Source organism: Vanellus vanellus (assembly GCF_965231255.1).
Source record: "Vanellus vanellus genome assembly, chromosome: 19".
NCBI lineage: Eukaryota > Metazoa > Chordata > Aves > Charadriiformes > Charadriidae > Vanellus > Vanellus vanellus.
Window position 1 is genome coordinate 1,244,676 of NC_138924.1, and position 27,060 is coordinate 1,271,735.

Genomic DNA, 27,060 nt, shown 5'->3' on the forward strand with positions numbered 1-27,060 from the left:
CCTGTCCTGGGCAGGGACACCTCCCCCCAGCCCAGGTTGCTCCAAGCCCCGTCCAACCCAGCCTTGAACACCCCCAGGGATGGGGCAGCCACGGCTTCTCGGGGCAACCTGCGCCGGGGGCTCACCGCCCTCACAGGAGAGAATTTCTTACTCATATCTCGTCTAAATCTCCCCTCTTCCAGTTTGAAGCTATTCCCCCTCATCCCATTGCTCCATACCCTTGTAAAAAGTCCCTCCCCAGCTCTCCTGTAGGCCCTCTTTAGGTACTGGAAAGCTGCTGTAAGGTCTCCCCAGAGCCTTCTCTTCAGGCTGAACCCCCCCAACTCTCCCAGCCTGACCTCCCAGCAGAGGGGCTCCAGCCCTCCCAGCATCTCTGGGGCATCCTCTGGCCCTGCTCCAACAGGTCCATATCTTTCCTATGCTGGGGGCTCCAGAGCTGGACACAGGTGGGGTCTCCCCAGAGCAGAGCAGAGGGGCGGAATCCCCTCCCTCGCCCTGCTGGCCACACTTCTGATGCAGCCCAGGATGCGGTCGGCCTTCTGGGCTGTGACCGCAAGTAGCACATCTTTGCATTCAGGTACCCGCATACAGACATCTATGTGCGCCACATCTGTGTGCTAGTCTGATGCTTCATTAATTCCACACATTGTAGTAAAAATGAGATCTTCCTTGAAAGAACAGAATTCTTGGGTACCCTCTGTCCCATCGGATATCCTAGAGGATAGCCCTCTATCCTATAAGAGTCCCTGCGCGTGCTTTTAGAGACGATGTGTCATCATCTTCTATTGTTGCCATAGGTTGTAGTGATTTTGAAGACCATAAATGTTAGTTAACGTCACATAATTCTCTTTTAGAGTAACTGATGGAGAGACATCTTACTGATATGGAGCTAAGGTGGGAAGGTGTGAAGTAGTTTATTTGATGGATACTTTTTCTGGGTAGTGACTGGTAAATCTCTGTGCCCTTGTGAAGGGCACATGCAGAATGGAGACATAATTCAAAAACAGGAGAGTGGGAGTCTCTGATAATACAACTTGGGGGAAAAAATGAACAAACACAAATGCATGACCTGAACTAGGAAATCTGAAGACCGCCTATGTGTCGCGCTGTAAGAGCGGATAAAGCGGGTTCCTGGTCTGCCCAGACACTGGGTGCTCATGGTTACTGGCCTACAGCCCCTTGCGGAGGGGTACCAAAGTCCACAACCGGCCTCTCTGGGGTGATGTGCCAGGTGATGCTTCTCTTCCCCAAATTAAAGCGCACCAGGAGGAGAGCAGCTGGAATCAGCCTTTTTCCGAAGGGGATGTGCTGATGAGAGGAGGTTTGGCTGCGTGCTCCACTGAGCTCGGAGCCCCTCAGGCGCTGAGAGCTGTACTCCACCGCCTCTTGCAAAGGCTTCTCAAGTTCCTACGGCCAAAAGCTCCTGCACCGCTGCTGGACCTGCTGCACGCCACGCAAAATCTGCCTGGGCTCTGGCTGCTGAAGTTTGTTGACGGAGGACCGACGGAGGCTCATCTGCAGGAGCAGAGGCTGAGTGCTGTAGCCATAGGGCAGCCGGGAGTGCAGGAGAGTGCCTGCGCTCCCTGGAATACCCACTAATCCTGTTTAGTTTATCCCTGTCTAGTTTATGATTTATATGGTCAGAAGATCGCGTACAAAACCTCTACCCTCCTCTGGAGCATGTTTACTATATGCCAGATTTGATGTAAACTGTTTTGAGACAGTTACACTCAAACTTTATGCGACGTCGGAATTTTTTTCTGTCTGCTTATAAAGCTGGCACGGTAATTAGCATCGTCCAATTGGACGATGCTGAGAGAAATTAATTCATTCCAAATTTTGGAACGAATTAATTCCAAAAATGACTTACAGTAGCTTTAGGAATACAAAAGTTAGCCCTTTAATCTCAGTGTGTGGTTGAGATTCCGCTTTCTTTTCCAATAAAGTTCTCATTTAGTACTGTCAAGTTGCTGCGGAATAACCATTAGTTCTGTCACTTATTCGGGCCTGAGCCCGGCTGGTTTAAAATGTGCTAAGCTTCGCTCTGATCGCAAACCAGCTTTTCTCCGTGAGGCTGAAGGAATAGCCACAAACACCTCTCTCTTTCTTTTTTTTTTTTTTTTTTTTATCTTGGCTCTGCAGCATAACATGTCATTTTCTGTACTGCTGGAGCTCCTGCGCTAGGCAACGAGAGGTGAGCTGAGGACCGGATTTGAAACTCAAGTCTTTGTGTTGTGTGGGGTTTTTTTTTTTGTATTTTTTTTTTTAAAGCAGACCAGCCCCCAATCTAAATCCTCAGATATTATTTGAGTACATCAAGGCGCGTCAAGGAAATGGGAAGTGACACATTTGGAACAAAAGCTTGTTTGTAGTCAGGTGATTTCATACGGGGTCCTGAGCACCGGGTCAGGTACGGATGGGGCTGGAGGAGGACTCGCCTCTCCCCTGCCCTCCCGTGGGTATAATAGATGTGGCTCAGGTGGGTTAAACCTGCAGCCAGTGCTTTCACATGGACGCTACAGTCGAGCTCCTTGTGTTCTCCTCTTCGTTCTGAAACGTCTCTGGCTGTGCGGGACTGTGTCATGTGTTGGGTTTTCTTCTTGAATGTATCTTCTGCGGAGCTGCGTTTCATGGGGTTGCCCCCATGGGGTCAGACCCGGTTGTTGGCGCTGTGCTGGGCGCTGTGTGCCCAGTCCCTTGGGGGAGCTGGTCTCCATGGGGCTGAGGGACCACGGGGGGGGTCAGCAGCGGAGACACATAACCAGGTTGTCTTTTTTTAAGATGTCTTCTTGAAGCGGCATTAAACCGCCTCTTGTGCCGCTCTCTCAGTGTTCAGGCAGCATCATTGAGGTCTCGGCAATGGAAAGCCCGACTCCAGTGTTACTGGGAGATCGCTTGTGGTCGCGAACAGGGCGCACGAAGCCCCACGCTCTACACACCTGGGCGTATGCTGTTCCATGGATTCCTGCCGAGTGGACTTAGCGGGCACTGGCTGTGGCTTGGTGTCCCCTCTGGGTCACGATGGCTCCAGCCGGTTTTGCTCAGTCTTCCTTGTGCTAGGCTGTATTTTAGATCCAGACGCGTGGTTTGGGAGGGGGTCGAGTTGATTTGAGTCTGTTTTCTTTCTTTTTGCAGGTGTGTCGGGAGTGAAAGCAGATCGGTTCGAGGAAGCCATGACAGCAAAGCACTGCGCACTGTCGCTGGTGGGAGAGCCCATCATGTACCCGGAGATCAACCGGTTTGTGAAGCTCCTGCACCAGCACGGCATCTCTAGTTTCCTGGTTACAAATGCACAGTTCCCAGATGAGATTAGGTAAGAGTTGGACCAAATATCTCTCCACTAAAACATTTTGAGTGCTTACCTGTGGTTTAATTCCGCTTTATTGCTCATCAGAGTCAGCTCGGCCTGAGCACTGCAATGGAACAGCCCACTCGGCGTCTATTTGATATTAACCTCAATCTCCCCGTGCTCTTTCTCATCTCTTTCTCTCCCCCAGTTTGATTTTCTTTTCGATGTCTCTTCAACAAAGTGTGATTACATCTGAAAGTGAAGGGAATGTGATATAGTACCTCCCGGAGGTGCGAGGGAAGGAGGATGGCGAGTGAGTTGCGTTTTGTGCTTGGGGACGCGGATAACTGGTGTGCGTGTTTCTGACAGCTAGAGCAGGAGACCCAACTCATAAATTGCCTTTTTGGTTTGTGTGCTTCTCTTGCAGTCTGATCTTTGTTCTAAACCTGTAAGACCAGCCGTAACGGCTCAAACCAAAGATGCGCACAGCCCGGCATCTCCGGCAGGATCCAGTGTGCAGGAGAGGAAAATCCCAGAATGACAGACTGGTGAGGGCTGGAAGGGCCCTCTGGAGCTCCCCCAGTGCCACCCCCTGCCAGAGCAGGGGCACCTCCAGCAGTGGCACAGGACGCGTCCAGGCGGGTTTGGAATGGCTCCAGAGGGGGAGACTCCCCCCCTCCTCTCTGGGCAGCTGTGCCAGTGCTCTGCCGCCCGCACAGGGGAGAAGTCCCTCCTCAGGTGGAGATGGAACTTCCTATGGTCACGTTTGTGCCCGTTCCTTCTTGTCCTGTCACTGGGCACCACTGGAAAAAGACTGTTCCCACCCCCCCCCCGGCACCCTCCCTTGAAGGATTTATAAGCGTAGATAAGATCCCCCTCAGTCTTCTCTTCTCCAGACTGAACAGCCCCACGTCCCTCAGCCTTTCCTCATCAGAGAGATGCTCCAGTCCCCTCATCATCTCTGTAGCCCTTTGCTGGACCCTCTCCAGCAGTTCCCTGTCCTTCTTGACCCGGGGAGCCCTGAACTGGACACAGCGCTCCAGATGTGGCCTCCCCAGGGCAGAGCAGAGGGGGAGGATGATCTCCCTCCACCTGCTGGCCACACTCTGCTTGATGCCCCCCAGGATGCCATTGGCCTTCTTGGCCACCAGGGCACATTGCTGGCTCGTGGGCATCCATCTGCAAAAGTGGGATCAGCAGTGTTTAACCTCCCTCTCAAAGGGACTTAAGCAAAACGATCAAAACATTTTAATGAACTCTTTCAGAGTCTTTACGCATGCAAAGAATCCCCGTTTCTGATGTTCTTGAGCATCCGGGTTACTTTTAACGAAATCTGAAGCAACGTCGCGAGGAGATGCAGCGCGAGCTGCGAGGTGGTTGGGAACTCGCCGCAATGCCGCCAGCTAATAACGCTGACACAGTCCAACCCTGGAGTTAGCGGGGCTGTACGCGGGGTGGGTTTGGTACGTTGCTTCAGCTCAGCGCCGTGTTAGCACTTGCTGGTAGAGCTTCCTTCGCGCTTCCCTCTCGTGGTCTGGATGTGGCAGTGAGGGGGGAGGGCATGCAGTTTTTGAGTGAGTAATTATACGCTACAAAGGCATTCCAAATGATTGAATAATTGTGTAATCAAGTTACTTTAAGTCATGTATTATGTGCCTGATAGACAGAAATTGCTCTTTCCTAAAAATGTTGGTTTTAAAAAGGGAGCACGGACTGTGTTTTGAAGCTTGCGTTTTTCTTAGGATCGGCTGGGTGTTTGGAAAGAGAACCAAGAAAAGAAAGTGATAAGATGCTGGTCTTGCTGTCTGAAAAACTGCAGCTGATCTTTGGCTCATCAAAACGAATGATTTGCTTAATATGGGAACCGAAGTATGCACCCAGCTCGCTTTGCTGTCATCAGCAGAGAGGAGCTGTAGGCTAAGAGTTAGTCCCAAACTTGGCGGCGGGACCTCTGGCATCCAGCGCGCGAATGGGGAGCGTGGTCTGCGTTTGAGAGGGGGGTGCAGAGCTGCGTCTCCAGCACGGCGCTGCCTCATGACACAAAACTGGGAGGGGTGGCTGACATGCCGGAGGGCTGTGCCACCATTCAGCGTGACCTGGACAGGCTGGAGAGTTGAGTGGAGAGGAACCTAATGAAATTCAACAAGAACAAGTGTAGGGTGCTGCACCTGGGGAGGAATAACCTCCTGCACCAGTACAGGCTGGGGGCCGACCTGCTGGAGAGCAGCTCTGTGGAAAGGGACCTGGGAGTCCTGGTGGCCAACAGGATGCCCATGAGCCAGCAATGTGCCCTGGTGGCCAAGAAGGCCAATGGCATCCTGGGGGGCATCAAGAAGAGGGTCATCCTCCCCCTCTGCTCTGCCCTGGGGAGGCCGCATCTGGAGCACTGTGTCCAGTTCTGGGCTCCCCAAGTCAAGAAGGACAGGGAACTGCTGGAGAGGGTCCAGCAAAGGGCTACAGAGATGATGAGGGGACTGGAGCATCCCTCTTACAAGGAAAGGCTGAGGGACGTGGGGCTTTTTAGTCTGGAGAAGAGAAGACTGAGGGGGGATCTTATCAACGCTTATAAATCCTTCAAGGGAGGGTGCCGGGGGATGGGAACAGTCTTTGTTCAGTGGTGCCCAGTGACAGGACAAGAAGGAATGGGCACAAACTTGACCATAGGAAGTTCCATCTCCACCTGAGGAGGGACTTCTCTCCTGTGCGGGCGGCAGAGCACTGGCACAGCTGCCCAGAGAGGAGGGGGAGGGTGTCTCCCCCTCTGGAGCCATTCCAAACCCGCCTGGACGTGCCACTGCTGGAGGTGCCCCTGCTCTGGCGGGGGGTGGCACTGGGGGAGCTCCAGAGGGCCCTTCCAGCCCTCACCAGACCGGGATTCTGTGCCTTCCTCTCTCCTCCTTTTGTACTTGGCCTGCGGCTTCATCTGCCTCCAGGCACACGTGTATTTTCATAAAGCAAAGGAGGTTTTGCAGCACATGAGCTCGTGCTGAGCAGTTACCCCGCTCTCATCCTCTTCCTCCTCTTGTTTCTGCTTAGTGGCTGTGAACAACACCCTTGTGTGTGTCTGTGCGTTTATGAGCATCAGTAATAATAGTGAGCAGCTGCTTATTATTGCTCATAAGAAAATGCTCATTTGCATTATATTGGTGTTTCTGTTCTTTGTATCGTTGGCTTGGGCCGTGCCGTCTCTGGCTTGCGAAACCACCTCGTGGCTGGTGGCCTGAAGTTCAGTTTCTTGTTCTTGAGTTGTGCTGTGCTACTCGGTCCTGATTTCTGCCCGAGTTCAGATGTGGTGAATGCCGTGAATTTGATCTCCTGGATACCATCTCAGCTGTCTAAGCTGGCTTGGAAATTACAACCGAAAGTTAAGGAGGAACGTTGGAAAATCCATCCCAGTACCATGCAACGAAATTTCCTGTTAATTATGAAACGTAGCTGTGTTCTGGGAAGGTCAGTTTGTGCTCTGCTGCTCCCTGGTGCTGCCTGGCCCTGTGACTGCCCTTTCTCCTCACTGCCCTCTGGCAGAGCACACGCGAGGCCATCCTGGCTCCGCTCCTGGCCATGGCAGAACCCTGTGGACCGCTCTGTTTTGGAGCAATGTGGGGCAGAAATCCCTGCCTGGGAGCTCTTCCAGTTCCTTAATTTTCTCCAGTATAAAAGTGAGTCTGGCTCTTGCCTGTCCTTAGGATTGAGATCCTCAGAGAAGAGATGATTTTTCTCGGCTCATGTTTTGAAAAACACTCCATTTCCAGTGGATCTTCACTCGCTCCATCTTTTAATTAGGCAAACGCGGCATTAAGTAGAGAAGAGTATTTGGCTGCGTCCTGTGAAACTGAATGCTTCAATCCACTTACACCTAGAACATTTGGTCATTTTTGGAGTTTGTGGCTTTGGGCTGCCGGTCCAGACAAGCTTGTTTACAAAACAGGGGAGTTTTTGTTTTTTTTTTTTTTAAACCTAAAATGTTAAATTTGTTCTGGGCTATTTCATTCTTCTGTCTAAATACAGAGAGAATATGTTTGAATCCGTTGTTTGAGTGTCTGCGTTAAGTGGATTTTTCTGGACACTAAAAGCTCTGCTCCGTCTCTTTCTGGACAGTTGTTGTCACTTTGTCACCTCTGGGGAGGGCAGGGGGTTTGGTGTATTTTTAGGTGGCGCTGTTTGGCAGCTGAACAATAGTTTCTAATTTCTTCTCATCCTTCTACAAAGAACCAAATGGAGCTGGGACTGTAGTCTGCTCGTTAACAGGCTTCACCAAAAAAAAAACAAAAAAAAACAAAAAAAAAACAACAAAAAAAAAACATTTGCGAAAAACGTTGTCCTAAACCCGTTAAGAACCGGAGAGTTCCGCGGTGCGATTGGGATGCTGTTGTTTCCCCTTGGAGACAACGAGGTGGAAGATGCATTTAGGGGCAGATGTGCGTTACGCTCGCTGGCTTTAGCAGTTTTGTCTCTGACGAGGGAGCTTGTTTTTAGGTTGTTCCTCTTAATGCCCTTCGTTATCCCTTTGCTAATGGACTGCAGCCTTCCTGCTTCTCCTCTTTACCCCTGGGCTTTGTGGAAGGGGTCAGACTCCACCCAGGCTCTTCACACGGCGCAGGAGGTTTAATCTTTTTTTTAGAAGTTACCAGTATTGGGCTCGCAGATGCTGTGCTCACCAGCATTATGTGAGCAGAAAGACTATATTGTAGGATTTATGTGAAATAAGAGCCTTGGAAGCGGAAGGAGAACACACTGGGGGATTGGGCTTGGTTTTATTTTCTAAACAGCTTTGAGTTCCCTTCAAAAAATGATTTGACTGATGCTACCAGTTGCGGGTCAGGTAAGTTCAACATGTCCGGTGGTAGAAACTGGCTGAATTACGGCTGTATTTTTATTGAATGAGATTATTTTTTATTTTTTTTTTTTATAAGCCAGGGCAAATAGAACTTGAGGAAGGGGCTGGGCTTTATGATTTTTAACCAGGGGAGCTGCGGTGAGCAGCAGAGCCGTTCAGTGCCTCGCGTGAGCCCCTGGCAGCGTGCTTTGGGAAGCCTTTCTGAATGTGTTACAGCTACGCTGGAGTGAAATATGTTCCGGTTCAATGAGGAACAGATAATTAAAATGTCAGCCAAGGCCCCTCTATGGGACGCTCTTAGCTTTGGGGTGTATTTGTTGAAAGTAGGTTGTAACATCTCGCTATTAAGACGATGGGCACTTGGCAGAGATGAACCACTGGGCTTCGATAGCTCTGCCTGTAAATACTGTATAGTTCCTGCTGCTACTGGACCAGCAGAACAGCTTGTTCGGAAATACTGTATTTCGTGTGTGCTTTGGTAGGAGAACACAAATCTGGCTAAGCAGTAAGTTCTGAAAACAACAATTCCCTTCTTTTTATTTCCAAGGAACCTTGAGCCGGTAACGCAGCTGTACGTCAGCGTAGATGCGAGCACCAAAGAGAGCCTGAAGAGAATTGATCGACCCCTCTTCAAGGATTTCTGGCAGAGGTTTCTCGACAGTTTAAAGGCCTTGTCTGAAAAGGTACCCAGTTAAGAATGTATTCTTAAATGTGTTGTTTGTTTTTTTTTTTTTTTTTTTCTTCCTTCTGCATTTTATCTACTCAGGACTTGAGAGGCTTCAGAGGGGCCGCGGTTCTGGATGTGTTGGGAGCATGTTGACATAGTTTGTACTTTAAGGTGCAGAAGGTCCAGCAAGTTTGGGTTTTCCCCCTATGGGGAGAAACTTAATGACAAAAGGAGGGCAGAATGTGTGTCAAACGGGGCGGTAAACTCTGCTGTGAATACAAGATGCTGTGAGAGATGATGAGATTATAAAATAATACAAGATTTCCTAATGAAGCGTTCACACCAAGAGCAGGCTGCTGAAGGAAAACTGGAAATTTGGGGAAGCCTAGGAAGGGTCCTAAATCCCCGTGTGGTGCTTAGCACTGGTGCGCAAAGGTTCCCTTGAAATTGCAGTACATAAAGGCAGTTAAGATGTGTGTGCTAGAGTTTACTAGCTCTGCTCACCCTCCTGCTACATAGAAATCTGCTTATTTCTGGAAGATTTTCCCAAAACAATAGATCCGAGCATAATAGCAAGGGGGACCCTTACGCTGTCGTCTGTGGTAGTTTGTGTCCGTCTGAGACAGCTGAACGGTGACCTGAAGGCCCGTGGGATGGTGTCTGCTGCTGTCAGCTCAGAGCTTAGTCTACCGTGTAACAGTTTTTGTAGTAATTAATGAAGCACTTGTGACCCCAGCATCACGTGATTTAATAAGAATAGTGCTTTGTGAGCATGTCTTCTCTCTCTTATTTGCCGCTACTGCGCTCTGATGGAAGCAAGTACTTCTGTTTACCGTTTTGGCAGGAGTTGACGTGTTACCTGCTGAGACGAACAGACAAGAGAGACTGTTTTGTTTGAATAATGAGGTTTTCTGCCTTCTGAGATGACACCGTTGGACCATTTTCTGCCACATGTACTTACATTAGTAGGCCTGGGGGGCTCCGTGTAATTGAGTGACACTTTTCTTCTGCAAAGGCGTGCGAGTGGCTCCATCAAGCTGCTTGCGTGCAAGTGTGCCGGCGGAGCTTGTTAAGCAAAATCTCAGGGCAAACCGAGCTTACTGAAATCGGGTATAAACTTACTACCTTCTCCGTGTGAGTAGAGGAGGCTGTGGGAAGAAGGGGAGTTAAAATATTGAAGGGGGGAAAATATTGATAAAGCCTTCTGGGAACTTGCTTTTTTTGCCCGTAGTTTCTTTCCTTCTGCCTCTCTTGACCTCGGATAGATATGGTTCGTTCGTTGCTGTGGGTTGTCAGAAATTTCCTTGCGAAGAATTGAAGGTGAAAGTATTGGCAAGTCTGTCCATAGGGCTAAAAATACTCTGGTCAAGGTGAAGAGGAGAGGGGAAAAAGCAGCTCAACTAGCAGGTGCGTTTTCTCCTCCAGGCAACTGCACTTTGAAGGGTCCTTGAAACACTGCTAACACAAGAGCCAATTCATAGTTGCTCCGGTTGGTAACACACTGCTCTGCCAACCCCTACTCAGCTGCTTATTGCATCGTCACACGCGGGGGGCAGCGAGAAGTCTTGGGGAAGCTGCTGTTCGGTTTTTCTCTTAATGTTATACGTGGTTCTGGTACCCCCAAATTGTCTTGAACTGCTCCTGGGCAGAAGCGCCTTTCTGTTTTCCTTCTGAGCGCGTTGCTGGGTGTTCAGCTGTGATGTTAAGCACCGCTCTGTGGGACTGCGATGAATGAGAGGTGGTGAAAGCTAACGCATCTGCTGATGCTCGAGACGTGCAGCTCCCGTTTCAGAATAGGTGAGGAAGTGCTGATGCATTGTGTTGGGAAAGCGATGCTAATATATCTGGAAACAAAATACGAGTCCCATATTTTCACGCTGCCTGACAAACCATCCAGGCTTATTTAATTCTCCCGAGACGGAGACAAGCTGGCACTGCAGCTGATATGAGTCACTGCTAATAAGAATCGTGGATAGGTTTGATCTGTGCACATTGGGGAAAAAAAAATATGGGCCAAGGGAGTTTTTAAAACCACAAGTCGTACCTTGCTGCGCTTGCCACGGTGGTGTTTGGCAAGCGCTGTTCCTGCGCGGTTCCCTGCTTGTGTGCCGGGCGGCTGTCTGTGCGCCGTGCCGCAGGGACCGGGGTTAGGGACGGGTCCCGCTGCGAAATGTCGATGATCCAAAATAGACGAGTGGGAGAAAGGAAGAGGAGAGGACGCGGTCCTAGGTGAGAAAGGAGTGGGGATGTCCTCCTTGGCTGTTCTTTCTCCTGCCACCTACAAGCAGGCTGCGGTCTTGCGAAAAACCAAAGCAGAAGGGCCTGGGCAGAGGCGCGTGTCACGTCTGTCGCCTCAGTGAGGTGGGTTTCCTGATGATGGATTGCATGAGTTTAACTGAAGTTCTGCACAAAGTTCTCGAGCCCTTAATAAAGGAGTGAATTTAATAACGAATTGTTCCCAGAATGATTTGACAACCTCGCACGGCACGTCGGTGATTAGTTGCTACGGCGTTTTCAAAGGAAGTTCAGGAATAAAAGAGAAAAATCTTTGGTGATACTTCTTTCTGCAGCAAACAGCAAGAAACCCCATCTTTGTCTGCTACTATTTGCAGCAACTTTTATCAGTTCTAGAGTGATTCTCATTGAGATGATCTTCATGTTAAATTTTCTATGCTAAGAAATGGGTTTTTTTTGAGAGGAGTTTATGTTAAACAGCAGGTGGACTCCCAGAAGGCTCCATTTGTTTCTTGTCATGTGTCTTCTGCCCTCTGAATTAAATTGAGAGGAGAAAGACATTAACATGTGCAATTTAGAATGTGCCCTTTCCAAACGTCACGTTTGAGAAGTCTTGGAGTCTCGTCCTCTGACAGCCTTGAGTTCACAAGAATGATTGAGAGGTGACTTGACTTGATAGACGAGCGCCTGGAGGAAGCACTACGGATGTGAATCCTTATTCTCATCCGAAGGATGAGAAATCCCCGTTCCAGTGGTTGAAAGGCATTCCTTCCAGCCATCGCCGCTTCGTAATGCTATATCCAAATGAGAAATGAGGTACAAATTAATAATGAGGGTCCAGAAGCTTAGGGGGGGAACAGAGGTAGATTTTTCCATCCCTTGAAGTTCTGTGATCAAGCTGATGCTTTTTTCAAAAATACCGTTAACCAAACGTGTGCTGTCTGAGCAAGAAGATAAGGAACCGATGTTCTGTGAGCTCTCATCCACCCGCAGGCAGACGCGTGATCCGTTTGTGTTTTGACTTTGTGCTCGGTGCCCCTCAGCGTTACGAGACCAGATTCTGTAGGCTGAGAAACTTGGAAAACTGTTGTTCTTGTTGTTGTCGTCCATAAATCACCAAGTGTTTTCTCAAGCCGTAGGGATGTTGACTGAGACGAATGGGAGTCCCCTGCTGAGTTGCTGATAAATGAAGTGGGGCCGCGGTGACCCAGCGTGGCACAAGTGCCTACAGATTTCTACCCAGGTGCTCTGACAACAGCTGGAGAAAAGGTGGCGATGGACATACCGGCAGAACATGCCCCGTTTGTGGTTCAACATCGCGTTGCAACATCCCCGAGTGTGCTATTTTCCACCTGTTGAGAGAGCAAGGCGACTCTTGAAGCGAGTGGCTGCTGGTCCGTGGATGTTCACAGGCTTGATGAGCGCTGGGGAAAAAGGTCCCTGGTGTCGCCCATGTGCTCTGAGGAGCACTTATCCAACCTTGACGTGGTGTCACCTCTTCTGTCTGTGTTTTCTTGACTTAATCGTGATAAATCCTGTCCCATCTGCCTGATACGCTGTACCTTCTAGTACTTGCTGTGCTGCCAGACACCAAGTAGGCACTGCTGAACTGCCTTAACTTTCAGGGGACAGGTGCCAATGTTCTCGGAAACAGATTGGAGCCACACACAAAGCAAACAGGGGAAAAATAAACCCTTTAGGTTAATAGATGTTACGGCACTGCAGGAACTGATGATGAAGCAAAACCTTATCCTTCCTGTCCTTCCAGGAGGGTCACAAAAAAAACCCAAAAGAAACGGCGTATTGGCATTTTCTGGAGTTCACTTAGACTTGTGTCTTTAGACCTCATACGCAGCTCCTGCTTTGGATCTCCGGTAAAGCCTTGCCCTCAATCTTTTTTGGCTTCAAGTGAATTAAGATTTCATAGAGAAACAGGGTCATGGCTCTACAGGCGAGGTGTAGCAAATGGCTTTTTTTTTTTTTTTCCCCCCCCTTTTTTAATAAAGGACCAAAAAGGGATATTTTTAGCTCTACTTGTCCTAGGATATCATGTATTTGACAGTGCATGGATTTGGTGCCTGTGGCCGTGTGCTCCTTGCTGGAGGGTGCTAGAGATGCTTTGTCCAGAGAAAAGCATGAAATATAAAACCGTTTCCTATTACCATCTTCCAGGTCTGCATTTGCACACTGCTTACAGGTAGTTCTTTCTACATTTCTGGATGAAGAAGATGCCAGATTGCATAATTAAACATTTTCAGGCTCGCATCTGGTGCTGTTTACTTTAGTCTTTTTTTTTTTTTTTTTTTTTTAATCCAGTGTGATCCTTTCTTCAAAGTTACCCTTGGCTTCTAGGTGATTACAAACATAACGCAAACACATTGAGTTACACCTTAAGCATCTCTTATTGCTTGTTATATTATGTGACAGTAACAATTGCTTTTATGAAAAGAGCACATTTGATTTGCATGGAGATTATTTATGTGGTTTACTGGGGGAGGGGAACTGGTTTGTAGAGCCTAGTCTGACGTTTCTGAGCTAAGTGACTTTTTAAGGAGAATTTAAATGTAAAATTTGCAACAGATGTAAGAATCAGTAATCAATTTTGCCACTATAAATTTAGAAGAATTTGACTCTTCTGTGCAGTAAATGCTCTCTGCCAGCTGTGTGCTTGTTTTAATAGTTTTGCTAATGAGGCTTCTGGTGTAAGGCTTTTGAAATGCGATATGATGAGTGTTACAAAGGTACGATGTTTAATATTAAGTTATTGTCGCTGAAATACATCATTTCCTTTCAGTTTAGCTTACAGCAAGCAGTGATCCAAATGAGGCTTCAGCGAGATTCTTGGCTGCAGAGGGAGTGAAATCTTATTTCTTCTGTCTGTTCCAGTACCTCTTGGTTTGCTCGCAGGCAAGAAAAGGGGGAAAATGTTCATATACAGACTTTGCAATCAAAATATGTTATTCCAAGCTGCTGGCTGTTGCTGTGTGTCTTATGAAGACAAGGCAGTGAGGCTGGGGGGAAGTGAGGTGTCTCTGGCCACCCGGTGATCCTCAGAGGTGGGGGTGCAATCCATGTTGTCTTAGTCCTTGTCCAATGCTTCATCTGTTATCCCACATCAATCCCCTTCTCCTCATTATTGCCTGGTGCTTTGGGGTAGCCAGGCCCAAGGGCTGTTCATAGAGCATAGAATGGTTTAGGTTGGAAGGGACCTTGAAGGTCATCCAGTGCCACCCCCCTGCCCTGGGCAGGGACACCTCTCCCCAGCCCAGGTTGCTCCAAGCCCTGTCCAACCCAGCCTTGACCACCTCCAGGGATGGGGCAGCCACAGCTTCTCGGGGGCAACCTGCGCCAGGGGCTCACCACCCTCACCACCTTCGTTGGCTCGTTCTTGGCAGGGGAGCAGTTACGGCTGCGGAGAGGCTGCCCAGCTGCCACCTTTGTTGTTTGGTAGAAGGCACTTCTCCCCCTTCCCATGTCTTTTGGAAACAGGCTCCGACCTATGAAGTGTAAGTGGAGAAACAGAGCGCTCTCCTCCTCCTCCTCTTCCACATTCACTCTTCTCTTTCACTCCTTAACTAGCACACGTAACTCAGCTCGCCTAGCTTTTCTCCTGCTTAACATTTAAGAAGCATTTGCTATTCTTATCCTTTATTAAACATGATCTTTCTTTTGCCTTGAGCTCTTCCTTCGAGACTTGCATGAGTGATGCCAGACTTGGCTTTGAGAGAACTTGGTTCAAACCAGTCTCTATTCCCCCTTCCAGCCCTTCTGTTATTTATTAACCCGATCGCTCGCAAAGGGCTGCTCTGTTTCCTGGGGCTTGGCTTTGGGAGCCAGAACTCCCGGCTCCCCCAACAGGCTCCACGGCCTTGGGGACATCTTCTCACTTTTTCGTTCTGTAGTTGTGAAATAGAGCAGTAGTCTTCGTGTAAAAGCACCCTGAGAAGACAGAGCATGTGTGTGGGTTTATGCGAACTCTTAAAAAGGAAGGAGCAAGCCTAAAATTCTGCTTGTGGCAACTAGGCGAAGGAAACTCGTATCTGCACTTTATTTTAAAACATGTTTTTATTTAAGCCTATGAAGTTGAAGTAACTGGGCCAAATGCCGTGGATCGGGATTGCGCAGAGCGTTGCGTAACATTCTGTTCTGCTAAAGGCATTAGCTGTTGGGTTTCTCCAGTCGCCGACCGATTAGCAATGGCTCTAGCAGGATGATTCGGATTAGAAGCATTTATCGGGTGCATTGACTCTATCCATTTGACATCTCGGGAAAGATGAGTTGACAAAGCATCTGCAAGAGTGTGTCGGACGGTGAGTGTATGATTGAGGTGAAAACACTGCGAACAAGTAAATGGCTTTTATGGGAATGTGGTAATGGGTGTGCTGGTGCTCTCCCAAAGCAGAAGGAATGTTCTCATGGACTCCTGCAGGGCAAATGAAATCAGGAAGACTAACTGCTTTGGAGGGGGTGAGCAATCCTCTCATAGGGGGTCAGCTCCGATGGGCGGACTGGGCAGGCGTGTTGGGGTGACAGAGGCCGGGCTGCTGGGGCCAGCCTTGCCGGAGGAGCTGCACTGACACGCGGACTTGATGTCCCAGGGCTGTTCAGTGCCGCGTGTCGTCCGGCGAGGTGGGCTCCGGGAAGGCTCTCCTCTGCCCCAGGGTGAGACCAGCACACTTGGCTCAAACTGCTGCTGAAGGTGATTTGACCTCATTTAGTTGGTTTGGGGCTGAAGCAGGTGAGGAGGGTTTGGTCTCCTCCTCTGGTTCTTCCCTTTAGGGCAAGATCCTGCAGCAGGTAGGTGGGAACAGTCGTGTCTTTGGTGCTTTGCTTGTCAGTAATCTTCTTCCTCAGCTCCCATTTCAGATTTTTTGGGGTACCTGAGTGGCTGCGAGAGCAGAATCTGACCCGAAACTTCCTTTGACTTTCAGCAATAAACCAGCTAACGCGAAGAAGTGCTGTTTGTCCTTGTTGCGCATTGATGTTTGTGCCTTGGCCCCGTTCCTTTGTATGGCTCTCCATCCTTAAAAACCCACAAGGAGCTGGTGGTGTGGGTTGGGTATCTGTAACTTTGGCCACTTGCTGGTGGGGGTAAGTGATGGCTGTGATCAGTAGGGTGATCTGTGACCTCTCAAACCACGTGCCCCATCCGTCATTTCCATAGCTGCTGAAGTGACCCATCTGGAACTGTGTTGACTTGCAAGTTGTGTGCTTGAGAGCCAAGACCTGCATTTTCTCCTTGGATGACAATGCTGTTAGATTTTCCAACGTAAGAAATGCAGGAACTACGACACGTGGATTCAGAGTCTCCTCTGAAGCTGCTAAATTGCTGGAGCATCTTTCATATAAATTTATGGAGCTTATTGTCTTGTACATACTTGAATACAGAAAGCCGGTAATTAGTAACAGTGACAAAAGGTCAAAGCAAACTGGCAAATCAAAGGTGATTTATTTTTCATTTTTTACACAATTAAGGCCTTCCTGATGGGCGAGCTCGGCTTCTGTCAGACTTGTTCAGCCATTTCGAAATGCAATAGTCGGGTGCAATTACTGTGCTGACTAATTTGGGGCTCTCCCTTTCTCATTATCCCAGAAGAGCACTTGGCTGCTCGTAAATCTGTTTGGTGGAGGAACTGATATTAGATGCACTGTAAACGATCTCCTCTAACTGCTTAGTTCTAAGAACAGAGGAGCACAGAGAGTATGGGTGGTGGTGAGCCTCGGAACTGGAGAGTTGACGATCCATAATGCTAATGCAGCTGTTTACGGACCTGAAAAAATATGTGTCCACTTCACTGCATTTATCTCATTCTGCCTTTGGGATGAAATTTGCTTAACAGTCTTGAGGAGCCTTATCTCCCTGTGGGGCTCTTCTGAAAAGTCCAACTTTGTGTGAAAGTAAGAGGATCGGAAGGTTTTTTGCAGAGACTAGGTCTCCAAAAGAATGTTTTTTCATTTGAGATGTCAGAGTTGTGGGTAACATCAAGCAGGTACTCCCCCACGGCAGGGCCCTCAAGTGGGAGCTGAAGTCGCATTGTGCATCCAGAGACAATTAAGACTTTGTTGTGATTTTTTTTTTTTTTTTTTTTTTTTTTTTTAAGAAGCACCATAATTTTTAAATCCATCTGTCAGGCTCATGGATACCTTTGAAATGTGCAAGACTTTATTACTCTGTTACAGGTTGAACTTGGACTCCTTTACAGAAGGTAAAGACTGTGTAGAGTAGCATCTTCTTCATCCAGTGTTTCCTGGACAGCCTTCCTGCCCAAGCCTCTGGCTGTGCCGGCAGTTGACTGAATAGAAAATTGCCATCGTTCAGACTACCAGAGAGGTGGATCCCCACCTTCCGCAACCGTAAGGTAATCTAACGGTTGAAGGTGTGCCTCGGTGGCACTAGGTGAGGAGATGGTGCTCATCAGTAGCAGTGCATGGCGCCTCGTGCCTGAGGTTCGTGCTTAGACAGGTTTGCGTAGTTGGCTGCTCCCCAGCTGCTCTGCAGGAACGAAATTGGGCATTTTAGACCCTGACACCGGCCCTGGGTTTTGCCATGACTTTGGATTACTTCCGCAATTTGCGTTAAGAGGTTAATTCTCTCTCTTTCATCACGCAGCCTCTGTTGCATTGAGCTAATCATAGAATGGTTTGGGTTGGAAGGGACCTTGAAGATCATTGAGTTCCAACCCCCCTGCCCTGGGCAGGGACACCGCCCCCCAGCCCAGGTTGCTCCAAGCCCCGTCCAACCCGGCCTTGAACACCTCCAGGGATGGGGCAGCCACGGCTTCTCGGGGCAACCTGTGCCAGGGGCTCACCACCCTCAGGATGAAAAATTCCTTCCTAATATCTCATCTAAATCTCCCCTCTTCCAGTTTGAAGCCATTCCCCCTTGTCCCATCACTCCATGCCCTTGTAAAAAGTCCCTCCCCAGCTCTCCTGGAGCCACTTCAGATACTGCAAAGCTGCTCTAAGGTCTCCCTGGAGCCTTCTCTTCGCCAGGCTGAACACCCTCAACTGTCTCAGCCTCTCCTCATAGGAGAGGTGCTCCCCTGCTCTAAACACTCCGTTTTCATGCATTGCTTCTGTTGCAGTGGTCTGTGGGGAGCTGACTTATGAATCTGATGGAGCAATGAGAGAGGTGGGGACAGTGGGATGCTACATGGTGGCAAGTGAGAGCTCTAATGTTTGGTGTGACGCTTCAAGAGCGTCCCATGCGGTAGCTTTCAGAGATGCTCAGTTACTTCATGCTTATGTCTCTGCTCTTGAGGACGTCACGCACAGGAGTGGGACTGAGCAGAGATGAACCTTGCCTGTGACTGTCCCCTTTGGAGCTGGCATACATGGGGATGTCCCTCCAGTTGGTATAAGCAGCCTTGCACAGGGGATGCAGTCTCTGATGGTCACCCAGTGGTGCTGGGACATGTGCAGGAGCTTTTAGTGGCTTTCAGCGTGTCGAGACAGGGGAGATGGTTGCTGGGCGCATCTTTATGCGGTGCAAGGGGACCGGAGTGCTGCAGAGAAAGGTAGTGGCAGTTCCTTTGCCAGCAGAAGTGATTCCCTCCTCGTGGGCGGCCAGTCTGCGGTCTCTCCAGCCGTGCTGCTGAGCCTGCCGTGAGACTGGGGCGGCCAGGAGGGGACACGGAGCAGATGGAAACCATGGAGCAAGGGCTGAGGAGTTCACGTATCGCTGCCCCCTCTGAAGCGGTGAGGCTCTACAGATTTTCCTTGAGTTTATCTGCAGGGAGTAATCCTGTAAACCAGTGGGAACTGAAAGGAGTCCAGCTCCGCGAGGCTAAAGCTCGGAGGGTAACCGCTCAAAGCAAAGCGGCAGGTACAAAGCCTGCGGGAGCTGCTGAAGGGCTCCCGGTGCTGCATCCCAATGCTTGGGCAGCGCTGGTGAGCAGTGTTGGGAGGGGGTTAACAGTGGCCGCTGGCAAACAGCCATTTCGCTGCAGCAGGATTGATCTCCAGCCCCCCGAGCGTGTTACACGGGGCTGTTCAGGGGCTGCTTTTACAACCCTGTCTGTGCGGAGCATCACTCCCGTGCGGAGCATCACTCCCGTGCGTGCTCGGATGGGCAATGTCCCTTTTCCACACGTCACCTCCTGGCACGTCTTGCTCTGCTCCAGCACCGTGCAGGAGCGCTCTCAGTCCCTGGCTCAAGCTGGAGTTTGGCTATTTAATGGAATAGGCAGTTAAAATGTTTAAAGCTTATTTACCTTTCCAGGATGTTTGTTACTTTAGAGCCTAACTCCTGAGTTAGGGCTTTACAAGAGCAGCGGGCTTGCGAGGATTGCTTGATCAATAAGAAAGAAATTTATTTCGGACTCCTTGTTTATGTTGTTCTCTGTTAAATGAAGTGGGCAGCATTTTCAGCAAGTCGTGGTGGGGCTTTCAGTTCTATTTTTAGATGATTTGGACAAAACCCAGAAGAAAAATACTCTAAATCCTTTGCTTCGCAGACTGCGAGAGTGATTTTTAACGAGGCAATTATGTTTTTATGGCGGATTAATCTCTGCTTTTATCATTTGACTCTTGAAGTTGTGTTGCTGGTTTGTTGGTTCCCGAGATAACGAGTGTCAGTTTATTCTCTTAAGTACAATAGACCCTTCCCAGGCTCCGGCCGAGCCTGTGCCGTGCCGTTAGTCACGCGTCCGTTGTATCTGCATCGCTGGCTGCGAGTTGTACCCATGAAAGCGCTGACGTTTTGTCAAACTATGGGTTCTTTTTGCCTTACAGACGTGATGCCTCTTCATTTTTCATCATCCTGCAATTGCTCACTTAAACCATCGTTATTATAGGATTATTTAAAATGCAGTTTATTCTTCCATCCTGTTTTCCCCATTCCTGAGCAGAAAGCACTGATTTTTGAGGAGTATTCTTTTAGAGCCCTGCAAAATTGCAGTGGGATGTTGTTTTCTTGGCTAAGATTTTCAGCTACCGAGGTCTGTAAGGAAGCATCCAAGTCTTTGGCTGTATGTATAAATAACTGCTGGGGTGGCTTAAAAAGACCGCACACCTGGCAGCTGACGTGGGGGAAACTGGGTTCCTCCGCTGGATCCAAAGTGACTTTGGTGAACGTTCCGTTCATTCTTTAGCCAGAAGCCTTTGGCTAAAGTTGGGCTCTGGTTTTAAACTGCTCTTATCCCTCACTTTCTTTTGTTTTTTTCTTTTCTTCTCTTTTTTTACACATACAAATGCCATTCAAGTTTTTTCTTTAAGCTCCTCAATCTGTGTGTTAAGATATTCTGCACGTTATTGTTCAAGGCAAACATTCCTCCTCGGCGCCCTCTTTGGGGCTCCCCTCCTTGTCTGGAGTTTGTTCTTCTCATTGTCCTTCTCTTGACTTCCTGACAATTGTGTGCTATTAAGTAACATGTTTAAATTGGTGCCTCTTCGGGACCACCGCACCGGGTGCTGCAGGCTGCCCTCGTCTTTGGCCAAGCAGCCAAGCCTGAGACATCGGGTCACAGAGCATTTTGGGGGATGTGAGATGAAAGGAGGCTGTAGGAAGTCTGAGACATGTTTGTTTCAGCTCTTCCCCATCACAAGACGGTCGACACGCTGGAGGGGAAGGATGCCATCCAGAGGGACCTGGACAGGCTGCAGAGATGGGCCCATGCCAACCTCATGCAGTTCAACAAGGCCAAGAGCAAGGTCCTGCATGGGGGTTGAGGCAATCCCAAGCACAGGCTGGGCAGAGAATGGCTGGAGAGCAGCCCTGAGGAGAAGGACTTGGGGGTGTTGGTGGATGAGAAGCTCACCATGAGCCGGCAATGTGCGCTCACGGCCCAGAAAGCCAGGGGCATCCCAGGCTGCATCCCCAGCAGCGTGGCCAGCAGGGCAAGGGGGAGATTGTGCCTCTCTGCTGTGCCCTGGGAGACCCCACCTGGAATACTGGTGTCCAGCTCTGGAGCCCCCAGCATAAGAAGGACATGGACCTCTTGGAGTGGGTCCAGAGGAGGCCACAAAGATGCTGGGGGGGCTGGAGCCCCTCTGCTGGGAGGACAGGCTGCGAGAGTTGGGGGGGTTCAGCCTGGAGAAGAGAAGGCTCCCGGGAGACCTTAGAGCAATTTTGCGGTATCTGAAGGGTCTCCAGGAGAGCTGGGGAAGGACTTTTTACAAGGGCATGTAGTGATGGGATGAGGGGGAATGGCTTCAAACTGGAAGAGGGGAGATTTAGATGAGATATGAGTAAGAAATTCTCTCCTGTGAGGGCAGTGAGCCCCTGGCGCAGGGTGCCCCGAGAAGCTGTGGCTGCCCCATCCCTGGATGTGTTCAAGGCCAGGTTGGACGGGGCTTGGAGCAACCTGGGCTGGTGGGAGGTGTCCCAGCCCAGGGCAGGGGGGGGTAGAACGAGAGCGTCTTTTAATGTCCCTTCCAACCCAAACCATTCTATGAATGCCTCTTCTTTCCTACACATGACCAGACACAAGCGTCTACCCTATCATAGAATCATCACAGAATGGTTTAGGTTGGAAAGGACCTTAAAGATCATCTAGTTCTAATCCCCCTGACATGAGCAGGGCCACCTCCCACTAGAGGTCCATCCTCTAGTGCTGGCCCAGATGAAGGTGGAGGCTCCTGCTCAGCTTAAATAAAAATAATTTTAATGGTCAGATCAAAGCCAGTCAGTGATTCTCCTGGATTTTGCCTCTTTTTGACGAAGGAGCTGTTTTGCAGATGGGATGGAGCCAAGGTGGCCGAGCAGGTCGGCTCCTGTGCTCGTCCTCACTTTGTGTTGAAGAGCAGCAGCTGGCGCTGGACAAAGAGCTTGTCACTCGGCGGCAGCGTGGCAGGTCCCTGCTGCTGCCGCAGCTGCTGCTCCCACCCACCGGACTGCCCCCGCGCTTAATTGGAAGACGCCCATGCAGAAAAGGTCCTGATCTCGCCTATATTTGGGAGCCTTCACAGGAGCATCCCCTGTCAAGCGTCTGCTTTAGGTCCTTTCAAAGTCAGCGGGACCGGGGCACAAACTCGGAGCGTGGCTGAAGGCTTTTATCCCGGTGAAGGGGTTCTTTTAGTTTCCCGAGTTCGCTTTCCGCTCAGATTTCGGTTGCGACGACTCTTTGGCGCAGCGGGAGCGCTACCCAGGCTCCTGCTGATGCTTTTTCTGGCTGTTGGGTGTTAAACATACTCTGTTTCCCCAGGAAATGAAACATCGTCGGGCTGTGTGGTCTGTTTAACAGCGAGCTTGAAGTGTGTGTGTGTGTGTGTGTGTGTGTGTGTGTGTGTGTGTGTGTGTGTGTGTGTGTGTGTGGTTTTTTTCCTGATGATGTGATATGATCTGTTTTAATGCTATTCTTCTATTTTAAGTTACATTGCCTTGGAGTCCCCCTTCCCCCCTTGGTATAAATTGTACATGGTAATTCCTTGAAACTGCCCTAGAAATATTGAAAAGAATCACAGGAATACAGTTGGTGCTGATTTACACCAGTCAGTGTGTTAAAAACGAGTCCATGAAAAATGGATAAGGAGCAGTCAGGGTTCTGGATTTACTTAAAACGTTTTTAGGGCTCAGAACAAAGTCGTTGCCATACTTTGTTTTATTTCTAGAGATTTTTATCTAAATAAACTGATGAATTTCTGCTGAAGTGCGAAGCAATAAAGTAGATTACAAGCAAAGGTGGCGAGTACGGGAAGAATGATTATGGAGGGGGATGTGACTTAGGCTGCTGCGTTTAGGAAGGTGAAATAATGAAATCTGATTTATTTCCTCTTTGGTTTCCAGTCTGGATCGCTTATTCTTGCGCTTCGTACAGCAGCAGGGCTGCTCGCAGGCTGAGGGGCTTCTCTGGTTTAAAGTTTTGGTTTGGGAAGTAGAGCTGATGTGCCTGTCTCGTTCCAGCACTGTATTTTTATTTCAAGGCAGAATTTCAAAGCTGGTCAATACAAACCCATTTCGTATGATACAAAAACATTTATGTTTTATGTTGATTGATTTTTTTTTTTTGGTTTTATTTTTCTTCAAAAAAAAAAAACCCAAAACAACAAAACAAACCGGTGCAAACCAAAAGTCCAGCTTTCATTTTTATGTAATTATTATTCATGAGAACTTTTTTCATCTTATTTTCAAGGCTATAGAAAAATTAGATATTTTCTACGGCTTTCACTTTCTACTCATATATAATACTCTAATAGAGAGACAGCTTCGCAATTCTTTCAGTTTTAATATACTTGTGTAAGAAACAGTCTGCTTTGCTCTTTGGCCTTTTTCTCTAAGGGGACTGACTTGGGGTCCGGGTGTCAAGACGAGATGTAGGACCGGTCCCTCATCAGTAGGACGTGGGCACTTTGTAATTGGTTTTGTTACCTGATTTTGCTTGCAAAGAGCAGGAATGGCTCTTACAGAGTCACAGACTGGTCAAGGCTGGAAGGGCCCTCTGGAGCTCCACCAGTCCCACCCCCCGCCAGAGCAGGGGCACCTCCAGCAGTGGCACAGGACACGTCCAGGCGGGTTTGGAGTGGCTCCAGAGGGGGAGACTCCCCCCCTCTCTGGGCAGCTGTGCCAGTGCTCTGCCGCCCCCACAGGAGAGAAGTCCCTCCTCAGGTGGAGATGGAACTTCCCATGGTCACGTTTGTGCCCGTTCCCTCTTGTCCTGTCACTGGGCACCACTGGAAAAAGCCTGTTCCCATCCCCTCGGCACCTCAAAAGTATTTGTAACCGTTGATAAGATCCCCCCTCAGTCTTCTCTCCAGACTGAACAGCCCCACGTCCCTCAGCCTTTCCTCATCAGAGAGATGCTCCAGTCCCCTCATCATCTCTGTAGCCCTTTGCTGGACCCTCTCCAGCAGTTCCCTGTCCTTCTTGACCCGGGGAGAACTTGAACTGGACACAATGGTCCAGATGTGGCCTCCCCAGGGCAGAGCAGAGGGGGAGGATGACCTCCCTCCACCTGCTGGCCACACTTTGCTTGATGCCCCCCCAGGATGCCATTGGCCTTCTTGGCCACCAGGGCACACTGCCGGCTGGTGGGCATCCTGTTGGCCACCAGGACTCCCGGGTGCCTTTCCACAGAGCTGCTCTCCAGCAGGTTGGCCCCCAACCTGTACTGATGTGTGGGTTTGTGTGAACAGAGATAGTACTGGGTTTGTGGGGGCATTTTGAAAAGTTGTTTTGTTTGGTTTTGTTTGTTGGTTGGTGTTTTGTTTTTGTTTTTTTTTTTAATTAAAAACCCAACCTACATCCTAATTTCTTTGGCGTTAGGACTTGAATATGGAGCTGGAGCCGGTGCAGGGTCTTTGCTTGGTGCTTTAAAAAGAGAGCGGTGGTGATGAGGATGGGGTTTTTTTTCTCCCCTGTCCTGGGGATGACATAGGGACAAGTGTTGTGCTGTAAGATCCTGAGGGCTTCGGTGCTGATCTGCAGGTAGGTGCTGGGGTTGAGCGCTCTCACTTTTCTAGCAGTAAAATCCAAGTTCTGAGCTTTGCTCCGTTTTTTCAGCGGGGTGCCAATGTCTTAATTATCGTATGGTAATGCACACCTTTTTTAGCAGTGAAGACAAAGCCTCAACTCACTTCGAACTGGTGTATTAATAGCAAATGCTTGAACAATGTATGTTTTTAGTAGGTACCTACGCAGCACAACCTATTCAGGTTTTTTGCTTTCATGACTTTATTAGCCTGAAGAAAGGAAGCTGAAAACTTCAGTTCTCTCTGCTGAGTTAATCTTTGAAGGGGAAAAAAAAAAAAAAACCAAACCACCCAACTCTCCTCTGCTGTGCAAATTTGCCCAGGAGAACGCTCTCAGGTGTTTGCAATGTGACTTTTAGGAGGATGTCATCTCTCCAGTGCCTGTGTTCAGGGCTGGTTGTGTAGTGATGGATGAGCCTGAATGAAGTGATGAGCCCTTTATTTAAGGGGAGGGTCCCGGTTGCCAAAAGAATAGATTAATCTGCCGTCCTTTCAAGGGCACTGAGTCTTCCCCCTGATGATGTTCTCCTGGAGCGTGATGGGGGCCACAGCTCATCTGCAGAGCTTCTGGAAGCCTGGAGAGGCTCAGCAGTGCCGGAGTCAGGAGAGGCAGAAGTGATCCTCCAGTTCTTTTGGAGGGAGACTGTGTCTCCAGGCTGAACTGGAAGGGTTCGGTAAGCTGTGAAATTCAGGGTGTGTTGGCATTTGAGATTTCCTTTTGCTGTGTTTTGGATCTTTTATCCTTCATGGGGTTTTGCGCATAAAGCCGCCTGTAATTGAATATGGTGAATAGATACTTGGCTGCAGGGTGGGTTGTGTGGTGGTTTTTTTTTTTTCTTTTTTTTTTTCCTTCCCTGATCACATCCCTGTGACAAGTAATTTCCAAGTGTGAAAATTGCTTTGATATCTTTATTCAGGACTGGCTCACTTAGTAAGGCGTTGCATAACCCGACCAAGGGAAGCGAACGGAGGCTTTGGAGAAGGACGGCTTCTCCCTTCGCAGGGGCTGTCGCTGGGAAAGGGCAACTCGCCTATGGCCGCCGTGTGAGAGCCAGGAGCCCACCAAGAGCCCGCCAAGAGCACCAGCGCTGTGGGAATGCGCATGCGTTTCAATTTTTTTTTTTTTTTTTCTTTTTTTTGGCTGGTTTGTATCATGATCAGAGCGGGTCCTCGCCAGGTAGGAAGCTCTGAAAGCGTGGTGTGAAGTCAGTTTGCTGCAAGTCGAGCCTTTCGTTGAAGGGAATAAGAAATACTACTGAAACTAAGCAGCTGGCTTTTGAAGTGGCTGCCTGCTCATCATCTAATACCTGCAAAGGATCTGTGAAGAGCAATTTGTTAGTCTGCAGCATAATTTCTTCCCCCCCCCCAGAGTGCTTTTTCCATTTAAGCAAAGCAGTGTTTCTACTGACCGGTTTCGGTTTGTTACTTGAGTTTCATTAGCTGCAAAATATGGATTTCTATTGAGCTGTCTGTGAAGGAAATGTCATTTTTCTAGTGTCGTGGTTTAGGCCAAATCCACTACTGGGGACCTGAGGGACCCCAGATGGGACCGACAGATGCTCCCCTCTACCCCTCTTCAAAGAGAGAGGCAGAGGAGGAAAAAGAGACTTAGGAGTTTAGAAGGAACTAAACTACTTTAATGAAATATTAATAATAAAAAGAAATAATGGAGAATATACAAAACCGTATCAAGCTCCCGAGATGACAATCACGTCACTGGCTGGTGACGGATGGGAACTGGGTTCCGGATCTGGATTCCGGATCGGGATCACAGGCAGACGAAGAGAGTCCTCCTCGGACGTCGGCCATTGAAGGAAGAGCGCTGACCCTTTGATCCCTCAGCTTTTATACTGAGCATGAGGCAGATGGGACGGAATACCCTGTTGGTCAGTTTTGGGTCACCTGTCCTGTCCGTTCCTCCCTCCAGGTGGGACCCCACTATGCTTTTCCGCTTCCAACCCTCCAACGGGGCAAATAACAAAGTTGTTTGGCCGTGGGGGTTACAGCAGTGAGTATAAGCAGAGCCTCTCTGCATCCCACGCCCGGGCATCAGCTGTAACCATTGGTCTGATCACCCTGAGAGAGTGGACACTGTCTGCACAATATGCAGTTAATGTCAGTAGTTAGAAGAGGCCCAACTAAGAAGCGAAGTTACTGAACAAAATTGGTTCTGTTTTACCTCAAACCAGGACATCTAGCAATAAAATTATTTTGTCTATATCTAAGGAAGCTCTATGAGTGTTCAGAATATCTGGCCTCGAGCTAGTGAGTAGAAACCTGGCTTTTGTTGTGTTTATCTCCAAACAGCAGGACACTGTTATTCTGCTCTATCGAAAGAGCAAGTTCAAGTGACATGATCCAAGGTAAGCAGCTTGTGGGACCTCGGCACATGGTTTGGATGAGGAGGTTCATCTACTCTTTGCCCTTTGCAGTCCTATAAGGACCAGTCCTGCTCCCGCTGGAGAAGGGAGGTGCTCATACCCATCCATCAATCCAGCAACCTGCTCTTTGCAGCACGATTGATGCATTCACCCCTCCCTCTTCCTCCCGAGATTAGACCTGAGATGTTTTATGAAGAATAATTATATTTGATCTACGAAAAGATGAATGTTGAGGAGGAGGGAA

The 27,060-nt window shown here is 49.1% G+C and overlaps 1 protein-coding gene across 1 annotated transcript in view; it reads left to right on the top strand.

Annotated features, from left to right (window-relative positions):
- LOC309679753 (S-adenosyl-L-methionine-dependent tRNA 4-demethylwyosine synthase TYW1-like) overlaps positions 1 to 27,060 on the top strand; it is a gene marked incomplete at its 5' end in the record, with an annotated part of 124,535 nt that overhangs the window by 52,775 nt on the left and 44,700 nt on the right. Inside the window, 2 exons of the mRNA XM_082493140.1 lie at positions 3,136 to 3,313; positions 8,674 to 8,809. Coding sequence (XP_082349266.1) covers positions 3,136 to 3,313; positions 8,674 to 8,809 — 314 coding nt within the window. The remainder of the gene's footprint in view (positions 1 to 3,135; positions 3,314 to 8,673; positions 8,810 to 27,060) is intronic.